Below are 18,267 nucleotides of genomic sequence, written 5' to 3'. Positions count from 1 at the left end.
TGTATATTCATGATTTCTGCCTTGAACGTTTTGCTTCTTTGTTAGGTTCACAGAATCAACTTGAAGCTGTAATTAAAACTAAAAAAGTAAAGCAAAACTGTCAGGAATATTACATGACACTTTAAAAGATTTATTCACAAGTTTAATATATTCACAAGGTACAAACTTGAAAGTTACAAAAAAGGTATAGAGTGAAAAGTCTATCCCTAGTCACTCATTTTTGCTCCAGCCGCTCACTTCTGCTCTTTGTAAGCAATAGTGTTGCCAGTGTCTTGTGTCTTTCCAGAGACTATGTAGAAGCAAATAATTTTTTATTTAAAAATTATGTTTATATTTGAATAGGTGATACATATAGATGGCAAGAAAATTCAAAAGCGCAGGCAGTGAAAATTTTCTTCGCTTACCCACAGCTCCCCAGTTTCTGTTTCCCTCTGCAGACAGTCATTGTTTCTTATATATCCTTCTGGATGTTGTCTATAAATATGGAGGCATTATTAGTGCACAGCATGGTGGTTTTTATGAGCCATCCCAAGTGTAGTATTAGGATAGTGCATTAAAATGATAAAATTAATCATACATAGAAAGTTATTGCAAAGTTTGGAAAAGATTGAGTAAAGTAGCCATTGTACTACATGGCTTTAAAAATTTCAAACAACACAGGTGTGTACTTCTTAAACTTTCTTCTTCATGGAGTATTATAATCTTAGTATAAATAAATAGGAAGATATGAAACAAGAATATAGAAATTAAGCTGAGGACATTTTGTTTCCAGGATCTGGGAAAGAAACAAGTTTATGAACTCAAAAGTGATTGCAGAGCATCTATGTGCTGTAGGAAATAACAGTTAAGTTGGTTTGAAGCAAAGCCCTTCGTGGGCAGAAAAGCCTCCAGAGCGCCAGATGTCGCTGTGGTTCCGCGATGAGAGAGGGCGTGCGTCTCTGTGGTTATAAAGTTGGGGGTGGAGTGGCGGGGAGATGATGGCTGATGAAGAGGAAGAAGTCAAGCCGATCTTGCAGAAATTGCAGGTGGGGCCTTAGATTAAAATCTGTATGTGTTTTTGTTACTCCGAATGAAGCAGGGAGTCCAGTTTATGTAGTGCCCGCGAATTCCCCGGCACACACGCGAAGCTGCGTGCGTCTGTGCGGTTACTATAACAACCCTCGAGGGTGCAGCCGCAGCCAGCGAGGGAGCCTCCCAGTGTGTTGGAACCTCCTGCTGTCTACCTGACTGCGGTTAATTTCAGTCCTGTATGGAAGAGGATTTGTTGCTCCTAACTATTCATGTACATTTTTAGAGAGGACGTTGTTTTCTCGATTCATCCGTAACGAATAGCATATACATGTGTATGGCAGATCTGCATGAACTATTACATGTTGTTTTGATCCCTACAAAAGCCATTTAACACCTTTCTGCTTTGAATTTGGCAACAATCACACTGATGACCTGCACTGCAAGTGTCCTGGTTACTCCCCTTAGGATTTCAGTTTTGATTTCTTTCAACATGTGTAGTTCCACTTTGGGGTCTGATGCAGCGGGGTCCAGACTCCACGTAGTCGACAGATGACTGTGCTTCTGAGTAAGACTAGGCTTTTGGGCTTGGTAGGGAGGCGTTAACTAATTGCTTGGCTCTTTGCCTTTAAGGCCCCACGATTTTCCTTAAACCTCAGGAACTCAGTTCTTCGTTCCAAGACAGCCTGTAACTTAAATATTAGAACTATGACAGGCTTGTAACTTGCCTAAAGGTGTTTAACGCACAAATTTAAATATTGGTGAAATTTCTTTGTTCTTGAGTAGATTAAAATAGTAACTAACACCTTTTAGTATTCCAACTGATTTGGATTAACTTCATTTTATTCCCTAATTGTGACTGACTGAAATCAGAGAATCAATTCTGGTTCTATATTAGAAACATTATTGGTGTATATACGTTTGTATAGGTACAGAAAAGAATCTGAAAAGGTATACAAATCAGTGGTTATCACTGAGGTTGTTTGGGGGAATTTTTTACTTTCTGTTTTTTACATGTATCTATTTGAATTTTAACAACTTACATGTATTGATTTTGCCATGAGAAAATAAGTTTCTAAAAACGTTCAGTCCAGAGGAAAACAAAACCAAACAATAAAACCAAACAAGTTCTTGAATGTTTGCTTTAACAACTAAAACCAATCATTAAGCCCCCCTCTAAAAGTCTTAATTTGCAGCCATGTTGATTTCAGGACAAAAGGAAATTGGTTGTAATTTTTTATGAGAATTGTCTTTTCCTAGGTTCATTTGTGGTAAATGTCCTAAGCAGCTTGGGAGAGGATACTTTGGTTATGTTGGGGTGGGGTCGGTGCAGGAATGGAATAAAGGAGTGAAGTAGAGAAGAGGAAAAGTATTAGATAATGGTGTTGCTGTTCATGGAGATGGTGGTAAACTTTGATTTCATTGTTATAGACATTTTAGTGTAAAAGGAATGTATAAAAGGATATTTCTCAAAGTGTGTGTTACAGTTTCATTACAATCATCTGGGGTGCCTGTTAAAAATGTAGAATTTTGAGTTCTGCTAAACTGTTAAAATCAGAGTTTCTGCAGGCTGGGTCTTGGATATAATACAATAAAATTTGAAAAGCATTACTGCAGAGGGTGCTAGTCTGTTCTCTTCATTCTGGATAGGATTTTAAATTAAGTATAGCACATATGTATTTGTTAGAACAGGGGTAGTTAGTTAATTCAATCAAGTATAGTGAATGAGAGCCTATTATATCCCAAGTCCTGTTCTGGTGCTCAGGTGTAGCTCGAAACAAAACAGAATAAAGTCCTTTCCATCCTGGAGGTTACATTTCAGTGATGGAGGCAGACAATAGACAATTAATGATAGGCCACATGATTTTAAATAAGTATGAAGAAAAATAAGAGTATGATTTAACAGTAGACGACAGAAGGAAGATATTCATTTGGTTTGAGTAATTAGGGAAAACCTCTCTGGAATTGATATTTGATCTAAGATCTAAATGATGATGAGGAATAAGTTATGCAGAGATCTGGAGAAAGTGTCCAGGCATAAGGAAAAGCATGTGTAAGGGCTTCCGGGTGGGCTGAGCTTGATGGGTTTGAGAAACTGCATGAAGGCCACTCTGGCTTGAGTATCGTAGGAGAGAGAGTGCTGAGAAGTGAAGTTTGTGTCAGGATGGGTGGTGGTAGTTCAGCTCATACAGTCTTCTAGGCCATGATAAGGACTTGGATTTTATTCTGTCTGCAATGGGAAACTATTTGAAGGTTTGTGATACGATGTACATTTTTTATAAGATCACTCCCACTACAGTGAGGAGAATGAGAGAGAACAGAAACAAGATGACTGGTTAAGAAGCTCTTGCATTCCGGGCAAGTAATGAAGCTGATGTAATCCAGGAGTGGTCATAGTGGGACGGAGTCAGGTGGGTGAATTCAGGATATGTTGTGAAGACCGTTGATTAGACTCGATGGGAAGTGATTATATATTTCTGCTGCTATCTGTTCAGTTTCAGGAAAGAATAGGGTATCTCTTGTCCAAAATACTTAGGACTAGAAGTTTTTTGGATTTCAGATCTTTTTGCATTTTGGAATATCTGCATATACATAATGAGATAACTTGGGGATGGGACCCAAATCTAAATATGAAACTTGGTGACTTATGCCTGTAGTTCTAGCATTTTGGAAGGCTGAGTTGGGGGGATTGCTTGAAATCAGGAGTTTGAGACCAGCCTGGGTAACCTACGAGGCTCTCTTTTTTTTTTTTTTTTTGAGACTCTGTGGCCAGGCTGGAGTGCAGTGGCGCAATCTCGGCTCACTGCAGCCTCTGTCTCCGAGATTCAAGCAATTCTCCTGCCTTAGCCTCCCAAGTAGGTGGGACTACAGGTGTGCGCCACCATGCCTGGCTAATTTTTGCATTTTTAGTAGAGACTGGGTTTCACCATGTTGACCAGGATGGTTTCGATCTCTTCGTGATCCGTCTGCCTGGGCCTACCAAAGTGCTGGGATTACAGGCGTGAACCACCGTGCCTGGTGACCCTGTCTTTTAAAAAAGAAAAAAAAAAATTGTTTCATTTACACTTTATACACATAGGCTGAAAGTAATTTGATACAATATTTTTAATAATTTTGTGCCTGAAACAATGCTTTGACTGCATTTTGACTGTGTGTCAGGTGTGGAATATTCTACTTGTGGTGTCAGCATTTCAAAAGTTTCGGATTTTGGAGGATTTCAGATTTTTGGATTAGGGATGCTTGACCTGTAGTGGAAAAGCTTTGCCTCATCTGACAGGAAGACTCAGAGGCATTTAAGAGGAAAGAGAATATTTACTTATAAAAAATCCAAGACACCCAGAAGATGACTTGACAAAAAATTCGAACTAAACAAAACCACAATAAGCATTTAAAATAACAAAATGCTGCAAAAATACCAAAGTTACCAAGTTCAAATTGGTATGTTTGTGGTGGAAAACAATGACTCTCTAACATGTTTATTATATTCACAAAGGTTGTATTGTATTTTCAGATATCAGCATATGAAAAATCAGCGATAAAATGGTTTTAGTTGAGAAGTCCAACTTTAAGGGTAAATTTCAAAGTGTTATTCTTTGAGGACCAGGACCATATAGAATGATCTTACTAACTTTTGGTTTATCTTAAGTTGCAGTGTTTCCCTCCTCATGACTGTGGTATGTGAAGTGTTTAGTCATATTAGAAGCCCTGCTGGGGCAGGGAGAGAAAACAGTCATCACAGTACAGACACTGGCATGGGACAACATGGGACCATGAGAGCTGGCCTGGGGTACTGGCTGCTTTTCCTCATGATTTGTGGCATTTTAGCAAACCTGTGCACTTGCCTATTGTGCCATTCCTAGGTGAGATAAGAGAATTGGTCTTTCTAGACCAAGAGATGGTATGGCTAGCCAATTTCAAGTTTCCCTGTCCAGTGCTCTCTCCACTTAATGGTTCCGTTGTCATACTTTTTAGGAACTAGTGGATCAGCTCTATTCATTTCGAGACTGCTATTTTGAGACACATAGTGTTGAGGATGCTGGGAGGAAGCAACAGGATGTGCGGAAGGAGATGGAGAAGACCCTACAGCAGATGGAAGAAGTAGTGGGTATGAGCCCTAGAGACTGTGCAACCCCCCATCCTTCAGTGAAATGTGATCGACCTTTACTCCCTCCTCGTAGACTCTTTGGTATCCTATCTGTTACTGCTATAGGGTAGTACAATGTAATATTACTTCTCAGGGCCCCTCTGCAACCTTTCATTCCCTAAGCTAATTTGATTATAGCAAATGGCATGAAATGAAAGAGCATACTTACTGGAACTATTGCAGTAATTTGACTTTCTGCCTCTAATTTCTTTTACTTTCAAATCCACTTATATAACACGATGGCCATGGTCATCTTCCTAAATCATTACTTCATGCATTTAACCTGATCCTCTTGTCTGCCTTTTGACTCGCTGAAGTCTAAACCCCTTAACCTGGTATTTAAGTGTCCATTGTTTTACTCTGTTTTCTAACCTTATCGCTGACTAATTACTTGTAGAGGAACTTTCTGTTTCATCCAGGTTGAACCATTTATTCTCCCTTGAACATGGCCACATGTACTTTTGATTCTGTGTCTTTGTTTATGTCATTTTCTAATCTGGAGGGTCTTTTCTTTCTCTCTGTCTTTTGTTTTAATGATAGCTATTTGTCCTGACTCCTCTTGACTTGTTAAAGCCCATTCACTGGGCTAATGCTGTATGCTCTTTTTCGTGGTTTTAATTTTCCATGTTTATGCTTTGTCTTCACCTAGATTGTAAATCGCTCTAGGAAAATTAGCAACCGAGCTGATCCTTGTAGATAGGGGCCCAAAAAACAGATGGCAGAAGCTCTAGAAATAGTGCTTTCTTTGTTGCCCAATTAGCTAATATAGCACTCTGCTTATGGTGAGCTTTCAATAAATGGTTTGTTGATAAATATTTTCCTCAACTCTTTTTATTCCTAAAACTGACATGGAGTTATTTTTTGAGAGAAAGTGCCCTGGTCTTTAACTGTAAGATTGCTTGTTTTTTTCCCACTTTATCTTTTTTTCTTCCTCTTAGGTTCTGTCCAGGGCAAGGCGCAAGTTCTGATGCTAACCGGGAAAGCACTAAATGTGACTCCTGACTATAGCCCTAAGGCTGAGGAGCTTCTGTCAAAGGCTGTGAAGCTGGAGCCCAAGCTGGTGGAAGCCTGGAACCAGCTGGGTGAAGTGTACTGGAAAAAAGGGGATGTTGCAGCTGCCCACACCTGCTTCTCAGGAGCCCTTACCCATGTGAGCTGCCCCCTATCCTTTTGGAAAGCACAGATGGGAAGGATGAATTTCTTTGGTTCTATGAGTTTTCCTAGGACATTAATACCAGAGTAGAACTGAAATTGAACTAGGACGGAATCTGGAGGGAGGAAAGGTTGGAGAGCAGACCTGAATGAGGAAAATAGAGGCAGGGTCCTGGGAAAGGAAGATGATGATGGGATCAGGTTCAGGGGGAGAAAGGAAGTGAAGAAAAGTTAGCAACTAAGCTGATCCTTGTAGATGGGGGTTGAAGATACAGATGGCAGCAAGAATTTAGATGAAAAAATTAAGCCTGGGTGTGGTAGCTTATACTTGTAATCCTAGCACTTTGAGAGGCTGAGGCAGGAGGATCACTGGAGCTCAGGATTTTGAGACCAGCCTAGGCAACATGGTGAGACCTTGTCTCTAAAAAAAAAAAAAAATAATAATAATAGTAATAATAAAATATATATATACATATATATATATGCCAGATGTGGTGACCATCATGCCTGTAATCCCAGCACTTTGGGAGGCCGAGGTGGGCAGATCGTTTGAGGTCACGAGTTTGAGACCAGCCTGGCCAACATGATGAAACGCCACCTCTACCAAATACACAAAAATTACCTGGGCATGGTTGCACGTGCCTATAATCCCAGTTACTCAGGAGGCTGAGGCGCAGGAATCACTTGAACCCAGGAGGTGGAGGTTGCTGTGAGCCAAGATCGTGCCACTGCACTCCATCCTGGGTGACAGAGTGAGACCCTATCTCAAAAAGAAAAATATGGCCAGGTGCGGTGGCTCACCCCCTCCCGTAATCTTAGCACTTTGGAAGGCTGAGGTGGGCAGATCACTTGGGGTCAGGAGTTCGAGACCAGCCTGGCCAACATGGTGAAACCCTGTCTCTACTAAAAATACCAAAATTAGCCAGGCATGGTGGTAAATACCTGTAGTCCCAGCTACTTGGGAAGCTGAGGCAGGAGAATGACTTGAACTCAGGAGGCAAAGGTTGCAGTGAGCTGAGATTGCGCCATTGCACTTCCGCCTGGGCGACAGAGCAAGACTCCACCTCAAACCAAACCAAACCAAAACAAAACAAAAAATTTGAAAAAGTAAAAAATTAGATTTAGAAGATTGAATTCAGAATACATCTGGGAAGGGGAGGTAGAATCGGGAAGATTGAGTATGTGCCTTTTCTATTTGCAGTGCAGGAACAAAGTCTCCTTGCAAAACCTGTCAATGGTGCTTCGCCAGCTGCGGACTGGCACTGAAGATGAACATTCTCACCATGTCATGGACAGTGTCCGACAGGCTAAGCTGGCTGTTCAGATGGATGTCCATGATGGCCGCTCCTGGTGTGAGTGCTCTCAAAAGATATCCAACAGGGTTCTAGAGCAGATGTTTTCAATCAGAGCAACATTTGCAGTCCATCTTTTGAGTCTGCCTCTGAGGTTTAAGCCAGGGCATCTTTGTTTTGAAGACACACGAAGGACATTTTGGTGAACTGCTTTTCTAGGAACTCTTCGACCTTTTGATCCTAGTTTTCACATAAGCAAGGCAGGGCTTTTGTACGGTCTGTTCAAATTTCAGTTTGGGGACCTTGTTGCTCTATTGTAGGGGAATTTTGGGTATACTAAGTATCGTGTCGTTCTTGATTTGGGTTTCATGTGGGACCTCTCAAATATACTTTCAAGAATGATCAAAATAAGTCATATCTTGAACTTGGACTCTGAGATGATTCGTCACTGTGTTTCTCTTTCAGATATCCTTGGGAATTCATATCTTTCCCTTTACTTCTCTACTGGCCAGAACCCAAAGATCTCCCAGCAAGCCCTCAGTGCCTATGCCCAAGCAGTAAGTACTTATGGTCACCAGGCCAGATGAATAGGCAACAACAGAAGCAAAAGCGTTGTTCAGTCTTCTCTGTGGCCCTTTTAGCAAGCATCACAGGCAGTGGCAGTGTTTGCTGGCATCTCATTTGTGTGATTTTGCAAAGATGTGTCTGCAGAGATGACTGACTTCTTATAACGTGAGTGTGAGGAACCGCTTGCATTGTGGTGCGTTGATGCTGGATAGCTCCTTAACCTGTCTGGGTTTCTTACACACATACATAACCAAATCACAGAGCTGCCTCAACGTGTTCATCTTTCTTAATGAGAAGAAAGTTATTAAAATAATGCTTATTAATATTTTTGTACATTCTTTTTTTTTTTTTCTTTTTTGAAATGGAGTCTCACTCTGTCGCCCAGGCTGGAGTGCAGTGGCCGGATCTCAGCTCACTGCAAGCTCCGCCTCCCAGGTTCACGCCATTCTCCTGCCTCAGCCTCCTGAGTAGCTGGGACTACAGGCGCCCGCCACCTCACCCGGCTAGTTTTTTTGTATTTTTTAGTAGAGACGGGGTTTCACCGTGTTAGCCAGGATGGTCTCGATCTCCTGACCTCGTGATCCGCCCGTCTCGGCCTCCCAAAGTGCTGGGATTACAGGCTTGAGCCACCGCGCCTGGTCACATTCATTTTAAAGAACAATGAAAAACTTATACTTCAGTGTAAATTAAGTGCTATTCCCAAATTAACCGTTAGATAATATGGCTCTGGATTTCCCATGGGCTGAAAGAGAAAACAATGTGTAGCTTGTTCTGTGTCATTTCCTAGGAATTAAGTGAATTAGATTATTTAGGTTTTCAAGAAATTTGTTTAGGTTTTCAAGCATTTTTGTATTGATAGGCATTTGCATAGGGCTTTCCCTCAGACTTTGAGTGCCTTTTTTCTCATTATTAGAATTGGCTTCTGACTTCACATTGGTCCTCTGAGCACTTTTTATTTAGCTCTCATATTTACCTTTCTTCTTTTGCTTCTCTTGATACAGAGAATTGCTTTTTAACTTATCATTACTTACTCTGCTCCATGTGGTAGAATAAAGAACACAGCTACTGTATGTTCATGTTTGCAATTCAGGGACTGCCCTTTTAAATTTGTTTTTCTCCCACTCCTGCCACTCTCCCCGCAACTCTAACTTTAAACTGCCTTTTTTCAATCATGGAACTTTTAGAGCAATTATATTTTACTCTGATTTCTTAATTCGGTGAATGTTTACATTTTAAAGAGTAGTATGGTGTATTCCTTCATTTTATATTTGGCTTCTGCTAAATAGTCGCTTTTTAATCTTTTTTTGTTGTTGTTGAGAAGGAGTCTCACTCTGCCACCCAGGCTGGAGTGCAGCGGCACGATCTTGGCTCACTGCAACCTCTGTCTCCCAGGTTCAAGTGATTCTCCTGCCTCAGCCTCTTGAGTAGCTGGTATTACATGCGTACGCCACCATGCCCAGCTAATTTTTGTATTTTTAGTAGAGACAGGGTTTCACCATGTTGGCCAGGATGGTCTCAATCTCTTGACCTCGTGATCTACCCGCCTCGGCTTTCCAAAGTGCTGGGATTACAGGCGTGAGCCACTGTGCCCGGGCCACATATTTCATTTATATAAAGATTTATTCTATCTTTGCAATGCTACATGGATAAATTACAATAATATTTTAAAGTCTTACACATACAAAAACACTTATATCCCTAAGGTTTTAGGGACTAAGATACCCACACTTGTTATACAGTAACTGCTTCTGTGGTATAGATTACATTTTGGCAAGGAAGAAACTTCCATTTCTCTAGGAAGAGGAGGTGTAGGACATGTTGGGCATGTTAGTCCTTAACATTGAGACAGGATCCCCTGATAATCTTTTTATCCCATTATAGGAGAAGGTTGACAGAAAAGCTTCTAGCAATCCTGACCTTCATTTGAACAGGGCGACGGTAAGACCTTTGGGGTATAGTCATCTGAGGGTCAAATAAATAAGACACCTAGGTCTTAGCTTGTGAGGATAACGGAGTGTGCATAGGGACACAGACTGGGTACAGACTGCGAGAGGAAAGCCGTGCTGTTCTATAAACAGCTAGCTCGGTTTGGCTTCAGTATCTGGTGTAGTCACTGGAGGGAAAGGAGAAGGGGCTGAGGAGGTAGAAGAATATGTAGACAATGGGGGCATCTTTCAGAAGACTTCTGAAATGTTAAGTAAATATAAAGGTCAAGTGACCCAAGGTATACAACTTAACTATTTTAGAGTTTGGAAATTAGCTTCTTTAAAATGATTCCATCTTTGGGATTGTGATCATCTTGGCTAGGAAGAAGGATATAAGTAAGGTGTTACCAGCTCTTGAGGCTGTTTATTATAGTACAGGAAAATAACCAGGAAGGAAAACAGTTTATTTCTCTAGATTCCTAGTCCATGGTGCCATTATTCCCTCGGGATAGTTTGTTTGGATATACTTATAATTGGGATATACTTCTTGTACAGTTGCATAAATACGAAGAGAGCTATGGGGAGGCCCTGGAGGGCTTCTCTCGGGCTGCTGCCCTGGACCCTGCCTGGCCAGAGCCCCGGCAACGAGAGCAACAACTTCTGGAATTCCTGGATAGATTAACCAGCCTCCTTGAGAGTAAGGTAAACATGTCTAAAGGGCTGAATTCTACTTTTTTTTTTTTTTTTTGCTGTGGGTCAATAAAATAAGAATAAATAGGTTTAGGAGGTCGTGACCCTATAGAAGTGGGTGGGAGGGAAGGATTAGAGTCTCAAGGAAGGCGACTAGTTTCCAGCTTCTTACCTATTTCCTCTTCTTTGTAGGGAAAGGTGAAGACCAAAAAGCTGCAGAGCATGCTGGGAAGCTTGCGCCCAGCCCATCTAGGCCCTTGCGGTGATGGGCACTACCAGTCAGCCTCTGGGCAGAAAGTGACCCTGGAGCTCAAGCCACTGAGTACGCTTCAGCCTGGGGTGAACAGTGGTGCCGTCATCCTGGGAAAGGTGGTGTTTAGCCTTACCACAGAAGAGAAAGTCCCCTTGTGAGTTTCTCTTGGATTTCCCCCGTTTTACCCTTTTGAACTAATTGCTGTCACTTCCTGTTCTTTCCCTGGCAGTTGAGGAGATTGTCAGTGGTCACAGATTTGTGACTTCTGATTTCCTTCTGTGACTGTCCCATGGGCAGATATTGCCTAGGTGATGTTTAACAATCTTTTGATCAGAGGCTTTTGTAGATTCTGTCACTGCCCGTTTTTTATCCTTGAGTTTGGTGCTATGTGGGTTCCTATATCCATAGTTGAAATTTGGCAGGACTTTTTTTTTATAAGACAGAAACCTCAAAATTCTTCTGTCCCTTTGCATTTTCATGATCATAGAAGTTGAAGGAGGACAAATTCTTAGTCCTGTTTGTACTTAGGTATAATTAGGCAGTTCTGAAAAGTGAGCTTTGAGTTATAATTTAAAGTCTGGTTGGGAGATTGTCTTAGATGTCATTCAACAAATATTTGTTGAGTGTGTAGTATATGTGTAATAGGGAGTGAGAAAAAAGAAATGTCAGGCCGGGCGCGGTGGCTCAAGCCTGTAATCCCAGCACTTTGGGAGGCCGAGACAGGCAGATCACGAGGTCAGGAGATCAAGACCATCCTGGCTAACACGGTGAAACCCAGTCTCTACTAAAAAAGACAACTAGCCGGGCGAGGTGGCGGGCGCCTATAGTCCCAGCTACTCGGGAGGCTGAGGCCGGAGAATGGCGTGAACCCGGGAGGCGGAGCTTGCAGTGAGCTGAGATCTGGCCACTGCACTCCAGCCTGGGCGACTGAGCGAGACTCCGTCTCAAAAAAAAAAAAAGAAATGTCAAGGACCCAGGTGCAGGTGCTGCTAGCAGCGGAGGAAATGAATTAAGAATATTTATTTAGAAAATTTTTGGATCTTGAAAAGTTTGGGTTTAGTGAGTGCCACCACTCCTTGGTCCTTCACTCACTTCCTAATCCCTGGTTGACTGGTTTCCCCTTTCTCTTTTCTACTGAAATTATTATTTTCCTAGGATCACCATTGTCTTTCTAGGCACTGGATTCAGCAACTTCTATTGCGTGGTTCCAAAACATTCTGACTTATCTGTAACTATTGCCTTTCACAGTTGCCTTCTGTTCCATCTAAACGGAAATATTCACAATTCCCATTATATGGCCCAGCTTTCTCCATGGCGTTTTCTAGGGGTTTGTGTGTTTGATGAGTTGAAGGGCAAAAAGGTAGCTGAGAACAGTTTAGTTAACTAGAGCAAATCCTAGAGCTGAGAAGAATTAGAAAGGGATATAGACAAAGGTAGGTTTTAGAAGACCTTGAGAGCAAATAGATATTTTGCCACTCCTTGGTTTCTCTTTTTCTGCCCAGCTTTTAAATCTTAGATTCTCAGGACTCTATTTTTGTTTTTTTCCTTTTTTTCTCTTTATACCAGGATGGCCTATAGTTGCCAACTTTGATCACTTGTCAGTAGTTGCCTGACATACTATGTAGAAGGATTCCGAGGCTTTGACTGGATTCATCAGGAGAGTGCTTTGCTTGATTGCAATGTTTCCTGTGAATTCAGGTGTGTCACGTGATGGCATGAGTGTGATTCTTCTCCATCCTGTCTATAGATCATCTTGCCTTGTGATGTCGTATAAACCCAAGGCTTTGGCAGCCTCCTATATGTCACAGATGTATCTCCAGCCAAGCTTCATTTCCAAGTGTTGGATCCCTATAACCAACTGCCTTTGGGTTCCAATAAGAAATCTCTAACTCAGTATTTCAGTATTACTCACCTAAATCTTTCTCTGTAAATCTGTTTCTCCTCCCTGGATTCCTTGTGAATGAATGGTATTACCTCTCAGTCACTTGATTAAGACTTTTGGAAGAATAGGCTTCTCCATTCTCCAAAAAGATTTGCCTTTTTTGTCCTATAGACTTGACTTCTCTGTGTTTACCACCTTAATTCACCCCTTTATCACTTCTCCAAATAGATCTCCCTAACACTGGTTTCCTCCAGTGTTCCACAGTGCTGCCAGAGAAATGTTTCTTAGATGTAAATCTGACCATTGCTACTTCTTATTTAAGATTCCTTGCTGGTACTATATGTAGCTTTTGGGATAAAGTGTGAACTACTTAGCTTAGCATACAAAGTCCTTCATGATTTGCTTCCTACTTCTCTGTCCATTATCTTCTGTCTCTTTCCCACCTGTGCCTTTTGTTTCAACCACGGAACAATTTTGTTGGTTTTAGAACAGCTGTTTTCATGCCTCTGTGTCTTGCATACAGTTACTCTGCCTGGATAATCTCTAGCTTCTTCTTGACATGGCTAACATCCTCTTCTGCCTCTAACATTTTGTTTCAAAAATTTTCAAACATACAGCTAAGTTGAAAGAATTTTACATTGAACATTTGTGTTCTCAATCACTTATATTCTTCCATTAACATTTTATTTTACTTAGCTTATTACGTATCGGTCTGTTTATCCTGCTGTCAGAGTAAATTGCAGAGATCAATATACTTTACATACTTTAGCATGCAGTCATTAACTGAGTTCAGTATTTCAATTTTTTCTTTTTATGTAAAATTTACATACAATGAAATGTGCAATTTTAAGTGTACATTTCATAGCTTTTAACAAATGGAAAATATCTGTATAACCCAAACAGAGATCATTACCACCATTCTGGGAAGTTCCCTCATGTTCCCTCCAAGGCAATCTCTGTTCCTGTCCCCTCAGAGGTTTTTAAAATTTTTACTGAGGATTAATTTTTCTATTTTAACCCAGCTGGTTTTTTACCCTTTAAGATTCACTTCGAGCATCACCTCTTCCAGGAAATCTTTCCTGCTTTCCAATTTTGATTTAGATAGTTCTCCTCTGGGCTCCCACAGTCCAATCTGTGGCTTCACTGAATTCAGCACAAGGGAAAAGCTATTCTAGCACTCATCACACTTTACTGTAAGTGATGACTTCATTGTTTGACTCCTGCTAGACTATAGGTCATTCATAGCTGGATTGGTATCTTACTGCTAAACACAATGCTTGGCACATATGTAATGTGTGGTGAAAGTTTGTGGAATTAAACTACACAGACAGTGATGGTTAGAGGCTTTGGTTAAGAGCATGATAGTTGGCTGGGCGCGGTGGCTCACGCCTGTAATCCCAGCACTTTGGCAGGCCGAGATGGGCGGATCATGAGGTCAGGAGATTGAGACCATCCTGGCTAACACAGTGAAACCCCGTCTCTACTAAAAATACAAAAAAAAAAAAAACAAAAAACAAACAAAACAAAACTAGCTGGGCGTAGTGGCGGGCGCCTATAGTCCCAGCTACTGGGGAGGCTGAGGCAGGAGAATGGCATGAACCCGGGAGGCGGAGCTTGCAGTGAGCCGAGATCGCGCCACTGCACTCCAGCCTGGGCGATTGAGCAAGACTCCATCTCAAAACAAACAAACAAACAAAAAACCAAAAAAGAGTATGATAGTTAAATTGATAGATCAGGAATAATGTTACAATTGTAACATTTTGGTCTAGTTCTTCATTAGTATTTGTTGAATGGCTTCAGTGTGCTTTGTCCTAAGTTCTTAGCAAAGTGACAGATTGATGAGTTTCAGAAAAATGAAGACTCAGATGTACAAAGTGGAGGATGGTACCTCTGATAGGTTTTCTGAGTAACTGAGAAAAAGCATTTGTTTATTTTGTTAGTATTTTATTTTTAAACTTTAATTAAATTAAATTTTATATTTTATTTTAATTACCTGTCACTGACTTTAAGTCCAGTATTTTGCTAGTATTTTTAAACCACTCTTTCTGCTCTTCTTTCCTGCCTGCATACCTTTTTGTTGTCCTCTCTCCTAATCTATCTTTACCTGGCAGTACATTTGGCCTGGTAGATTCAGATGGACCTTGCTATGCAGTGATGGTGTACAATATAGTGCAGAGCTGGGGAGTGCTCATTGGAGACTCTGTAGCCATCCCTGAGCCTAACCTGCGTCTTCACCGAATTCAGCACAAAGGAAAGGTGAGCGATGGCGAGGATTCTCTTCCAACTCATAGGCTCTAAAAGTAGAACCAAGCTTATCTTTTTATAAAAGATATAGAAATAATTATATGTGAGTATGTGTGTAGGTTATGTGTATATATATTTGTGTGTATATGTTATATATATATATTGTTTTTTACTAAAAAGGTAAACTGGTAAGCAAAAACATTAAAAAATGGAGTGAAATATTATCACTGAGGTGTTATATTATCACTCAGATGTTACTACTTTTTAACTGTTACTGTTAACAGTTTGATGTATATACCTGAAGTCTTTTTTCTTTTCATAAATATATGCACATATATTTATATCTATATTTTAAATCATGAGTGGGATATTATATGCCAATATTTGTGAATGTTTCCTATGTTTTTACATATTTCACACATTGAGTAGACAGGGGGTGATGAAGATGGTAATGATAGTTAACATTCATTTAACACTTAATTGAGTGCCAGACACTGTGCTAAGATTTTTTATTGCCTGCCTTGCCCCATTCAATTCTTACAAAAACCTTATGAATGTAGATATTTAACCACTGTTTAACCATTTAGATCAGGGGTTGGCAAAGCCCATGGACCAAATCTGGCTCACTGCTTGTTTTTATTAAGAATGGTTTTTAGGCTGGGCATGGTGGCTCATGCCCAAAATCCCAGCACTTTTGGAAGGCCAAGGTGGGAGGATCACTTGAGCCCAGGAGTTTAAGACCAACCTGGGCAACACATAGTGAGACCCTGTGTCTACAAAAAAATGTTAAAAACTTAGCCAGGTATTGCAGCACATGCCTGTAGTCCCAGCTACTGAGGAGGTTGAAGTGAGAGAACCACTTTATCCCAGGAGTTTGAGGCTACCGTAAGCCATCATTGTCTCATTGCATGCCAGCCCGGGTGATAGAGATAAGTCTTTGCCTCAAAAAAAAAAAAAAGAAAAAAGAAAAAAGAAAAAGAAAAAGAGAATGGTTTCTGTGTTCTTAAATGAAAAAATTGACAGAAGCATAATATTTTGTGATGTGTGAAAATTACAGGAAATTCAGATTTCAGTGTCCACAAATAAAGCTTTATTGGAACACAGCCACACTCATTTGCTTACTATTGTCTGTGGCTGTTTTTGCACTGTGGTGTCAGGTGACTTGTTCCGTAACAGAGACCATTTGACCTACAAAGCCTAAAATATTTACTCTCTGGCCCTTTACAGAAAGACTTTGATGACCTCAGATCTAGATTAGTACTTTTATAATAGAAAAAAAATTAGAAACACAGTGAAGATTTTTATATCTTTGCTTGTATCTGTGATTATTTCCTTAAATGAATTTCTAATGCAGAGTCCTGGGTCCAAAGGGTATGCAGAATTCAGATGCTTTTGATACATATTGCCAAATATTTCTTTGGAAAATTGTACTAGTTAGTTGTCACTACCAACTGGGATGTAAATAAGTGTTTCTCTAGTTTTTTTCTCAACTCTGGTTGGAAACCTTTGAAAAGTTGTTTCCTAATTTTACATGAAAAATATAGCATGAATATTATTTTAATTTGTATTTCTTGTTTAAATTGCCATTTTTTGGTGTCACTTATCGATATTTCTGTGAAGACTTAAAAAAATTGGTTTATGAGAACTTTTAAATTTACTTGGACTTAAAAGAGCCTGCCTCTCATTGCCATATTTTTTGGAGGAAGATTATTTAACATGTTTTACAACTTAAAATACACTTGAACTGATAAAGTGAGCTGATATCCTTTTTGTGATTAGGAAAACGGCTACATTCTGTTACATATTCTATTTCCTCCTCTTGATATAAAAAAGAGAAGTAACTTTAATTTGTATTTGGTGGATTAAATTAGGACCTTATAAACAATTTGGACTGAGATTTTCTCAGGATTCCCACTGGCTCTGGCTGGCTGCTATGTGTATCTAGTTAATTATCGGGAAACACCGTGGGAAAAGGCAGATTCTGTGCGAGTTAGTTGCATTCTTTTGTTAGGCAGTGCCAGGAACTTGCCTTTTTTGAATCAAAGAGCTGTCTTATTCTTGTAGTGGCACTGCATGACCTTACATGCTCCATGTTTTCCTTCTGAAGACTGAAAACTTTGGGAAAATTGCGTCCCCTTTGTTAGCTCAGTTTTGTCTGATGTGAGATGAAAGTAGAGGGAGTATGCAGTGGGGGAGGTGGTGCAGAAAGTTGCAAGTGGTGTATCCCCATGCTAGAGCTTTTTCCATCTTGGAATCTGTAATGAACCTTTGTCTGTCTTTTCTAGGACTATTCCTTTTCCAGTGTTCGAGTGGAGACGCCCCTCCTGCTGGTGGTGAATGGGAAGCCTCAGGGATCTAGCAGCCAGGCTGTTGCTACAGTGGCATCTCGACCACAGTGTGAATGACCTTCTTTGACTTGTGTGCTCAACAGGGACTGGAGGAGAGGGGACAAGGCCCTGTGCAGTTGGTCCAGCCACATCCAGTGATTCAGCAGGAATGGGAGGAATGTTTTAAATGAACTTTCCTTTTCCCTGCCTGTATTACACTTCGTATCTCTTCTCTCTCCTCTGTCCTCATCATGTTCCAGCTCTCTCCAGGGCCACATACTCTTCTGGCATATCTCTGCTGTCTCTTCCACTGCTCTCTATGTTTTAAGCAAAGAGCATGGAATTGGTAGAAGGCTTGGGATCTTGCCATGGGACACAGTCCCCAAGGTTCCTGTTGTTGCCTCCTTCCTAAGCCTCATATGTATATATCAGTTCAGTATTTATTGCTAAAGGAGGGGGCTTAATTTTATAATGGCTTTGTTTTTAGCAATTTTTATTGTTATTTTTAAAATTTAGGTCCTTCCTCTTCTTTGGGGCTGGAACAGAATAAATTTGTTTGGAAGAAAAAAATACCATGTAGTTTGGCCTGCTTTATTCTCCCTAGGCTTGTATTCTTGGTTTTAGGATCACTTCAATTTATGGGAGTAATAATCCCGTTTTTTTCTTTATACAAAGTAGTTTATTTCTCTCCCAGTTAAAAGAATTCTGACAATAGACAGCCCAGGGCAGGAATGGCAACTCCACAAAGTTGCTAGAGACCAGCTTTCTTCCATTTTCCCATTC

The 18,267-nt window shown here is 40.5% G+C and overlaps 1 protein-coding gene across 1 annotated transcript; it reads left to right on the top strand.

Moving 5' to 3' along the window:
• The first annotated feature begins 960 nt into the window (after positions 1–960).
• Positions 961–18,054, top strand: TTC5 (tetratricopeptide repeat domain 5). Its single transcript, XM_005560664.4, has 10 exons — positions 961–1,025; positions 4,981–5,113; positions 6,091–6,302; positions 7,506–7,656; positions 8,062–8,153; positions 10,045–10,101; positions 10,644–10,790; positions 10,971–11,185; positions 15,025–15,169; positions 17,443–18,054. Exons 1-10 carry the CDS (start codon positions 975–977, stop codon positions 17,560–17,562), a joined length of 1,323 nt encoding a protein of 440 aa, XP_005560721.3. The 5' UTR covers positions 961–974; the 3' UTR covers positions 17,563–18,054.
• Positions 18,055–18,267: the final 213 nt, after the last annotated feature.

The sequence above is a fragment of the Macaca fascicularis genome, chromosome 7 (genome assembly GCF_037993035.2).
Source record: "Macaca fascicularis isolate 582-1 chromosome 7, T2T-MFA8v1.1".
NCBI lineage: Eukaryota > Metazoa > Chordata > Mammalia > Primates > Cercopithecidae > Macaca > Macaca fascicularis.
This window is presented reverse-complemented; position numbering and strand designations above follow the sequence as displayed.

What these genes read in the sequence shown, in the direction of transcription:
- TTC5 (XM_005560664.4), top strand. Translation starts at nt 975, where the DNA reads ATGATGGCTGATGAAGAGGAAGAAGTCAAGCCGATCTTGCAGAAATTG. An exon ending in CGATCTTGCAGAAATTGCAG is followed by an intron (nt 1,026 to 4,980) that starts GTGGGGCCTTAG and finishes CATACTTTTTAG; the next exon opens with GAACTAGTGGATCAGCTCTA. An exon ending in TTCATTTGAACAGGGCGACG is followed by an intron (nt 10,102 to 10,643) that starts GTAAGACCTTTG and finishes CTTCTTGTACAG; the next exon opens with TTGCATAAATACGAAGAGAG.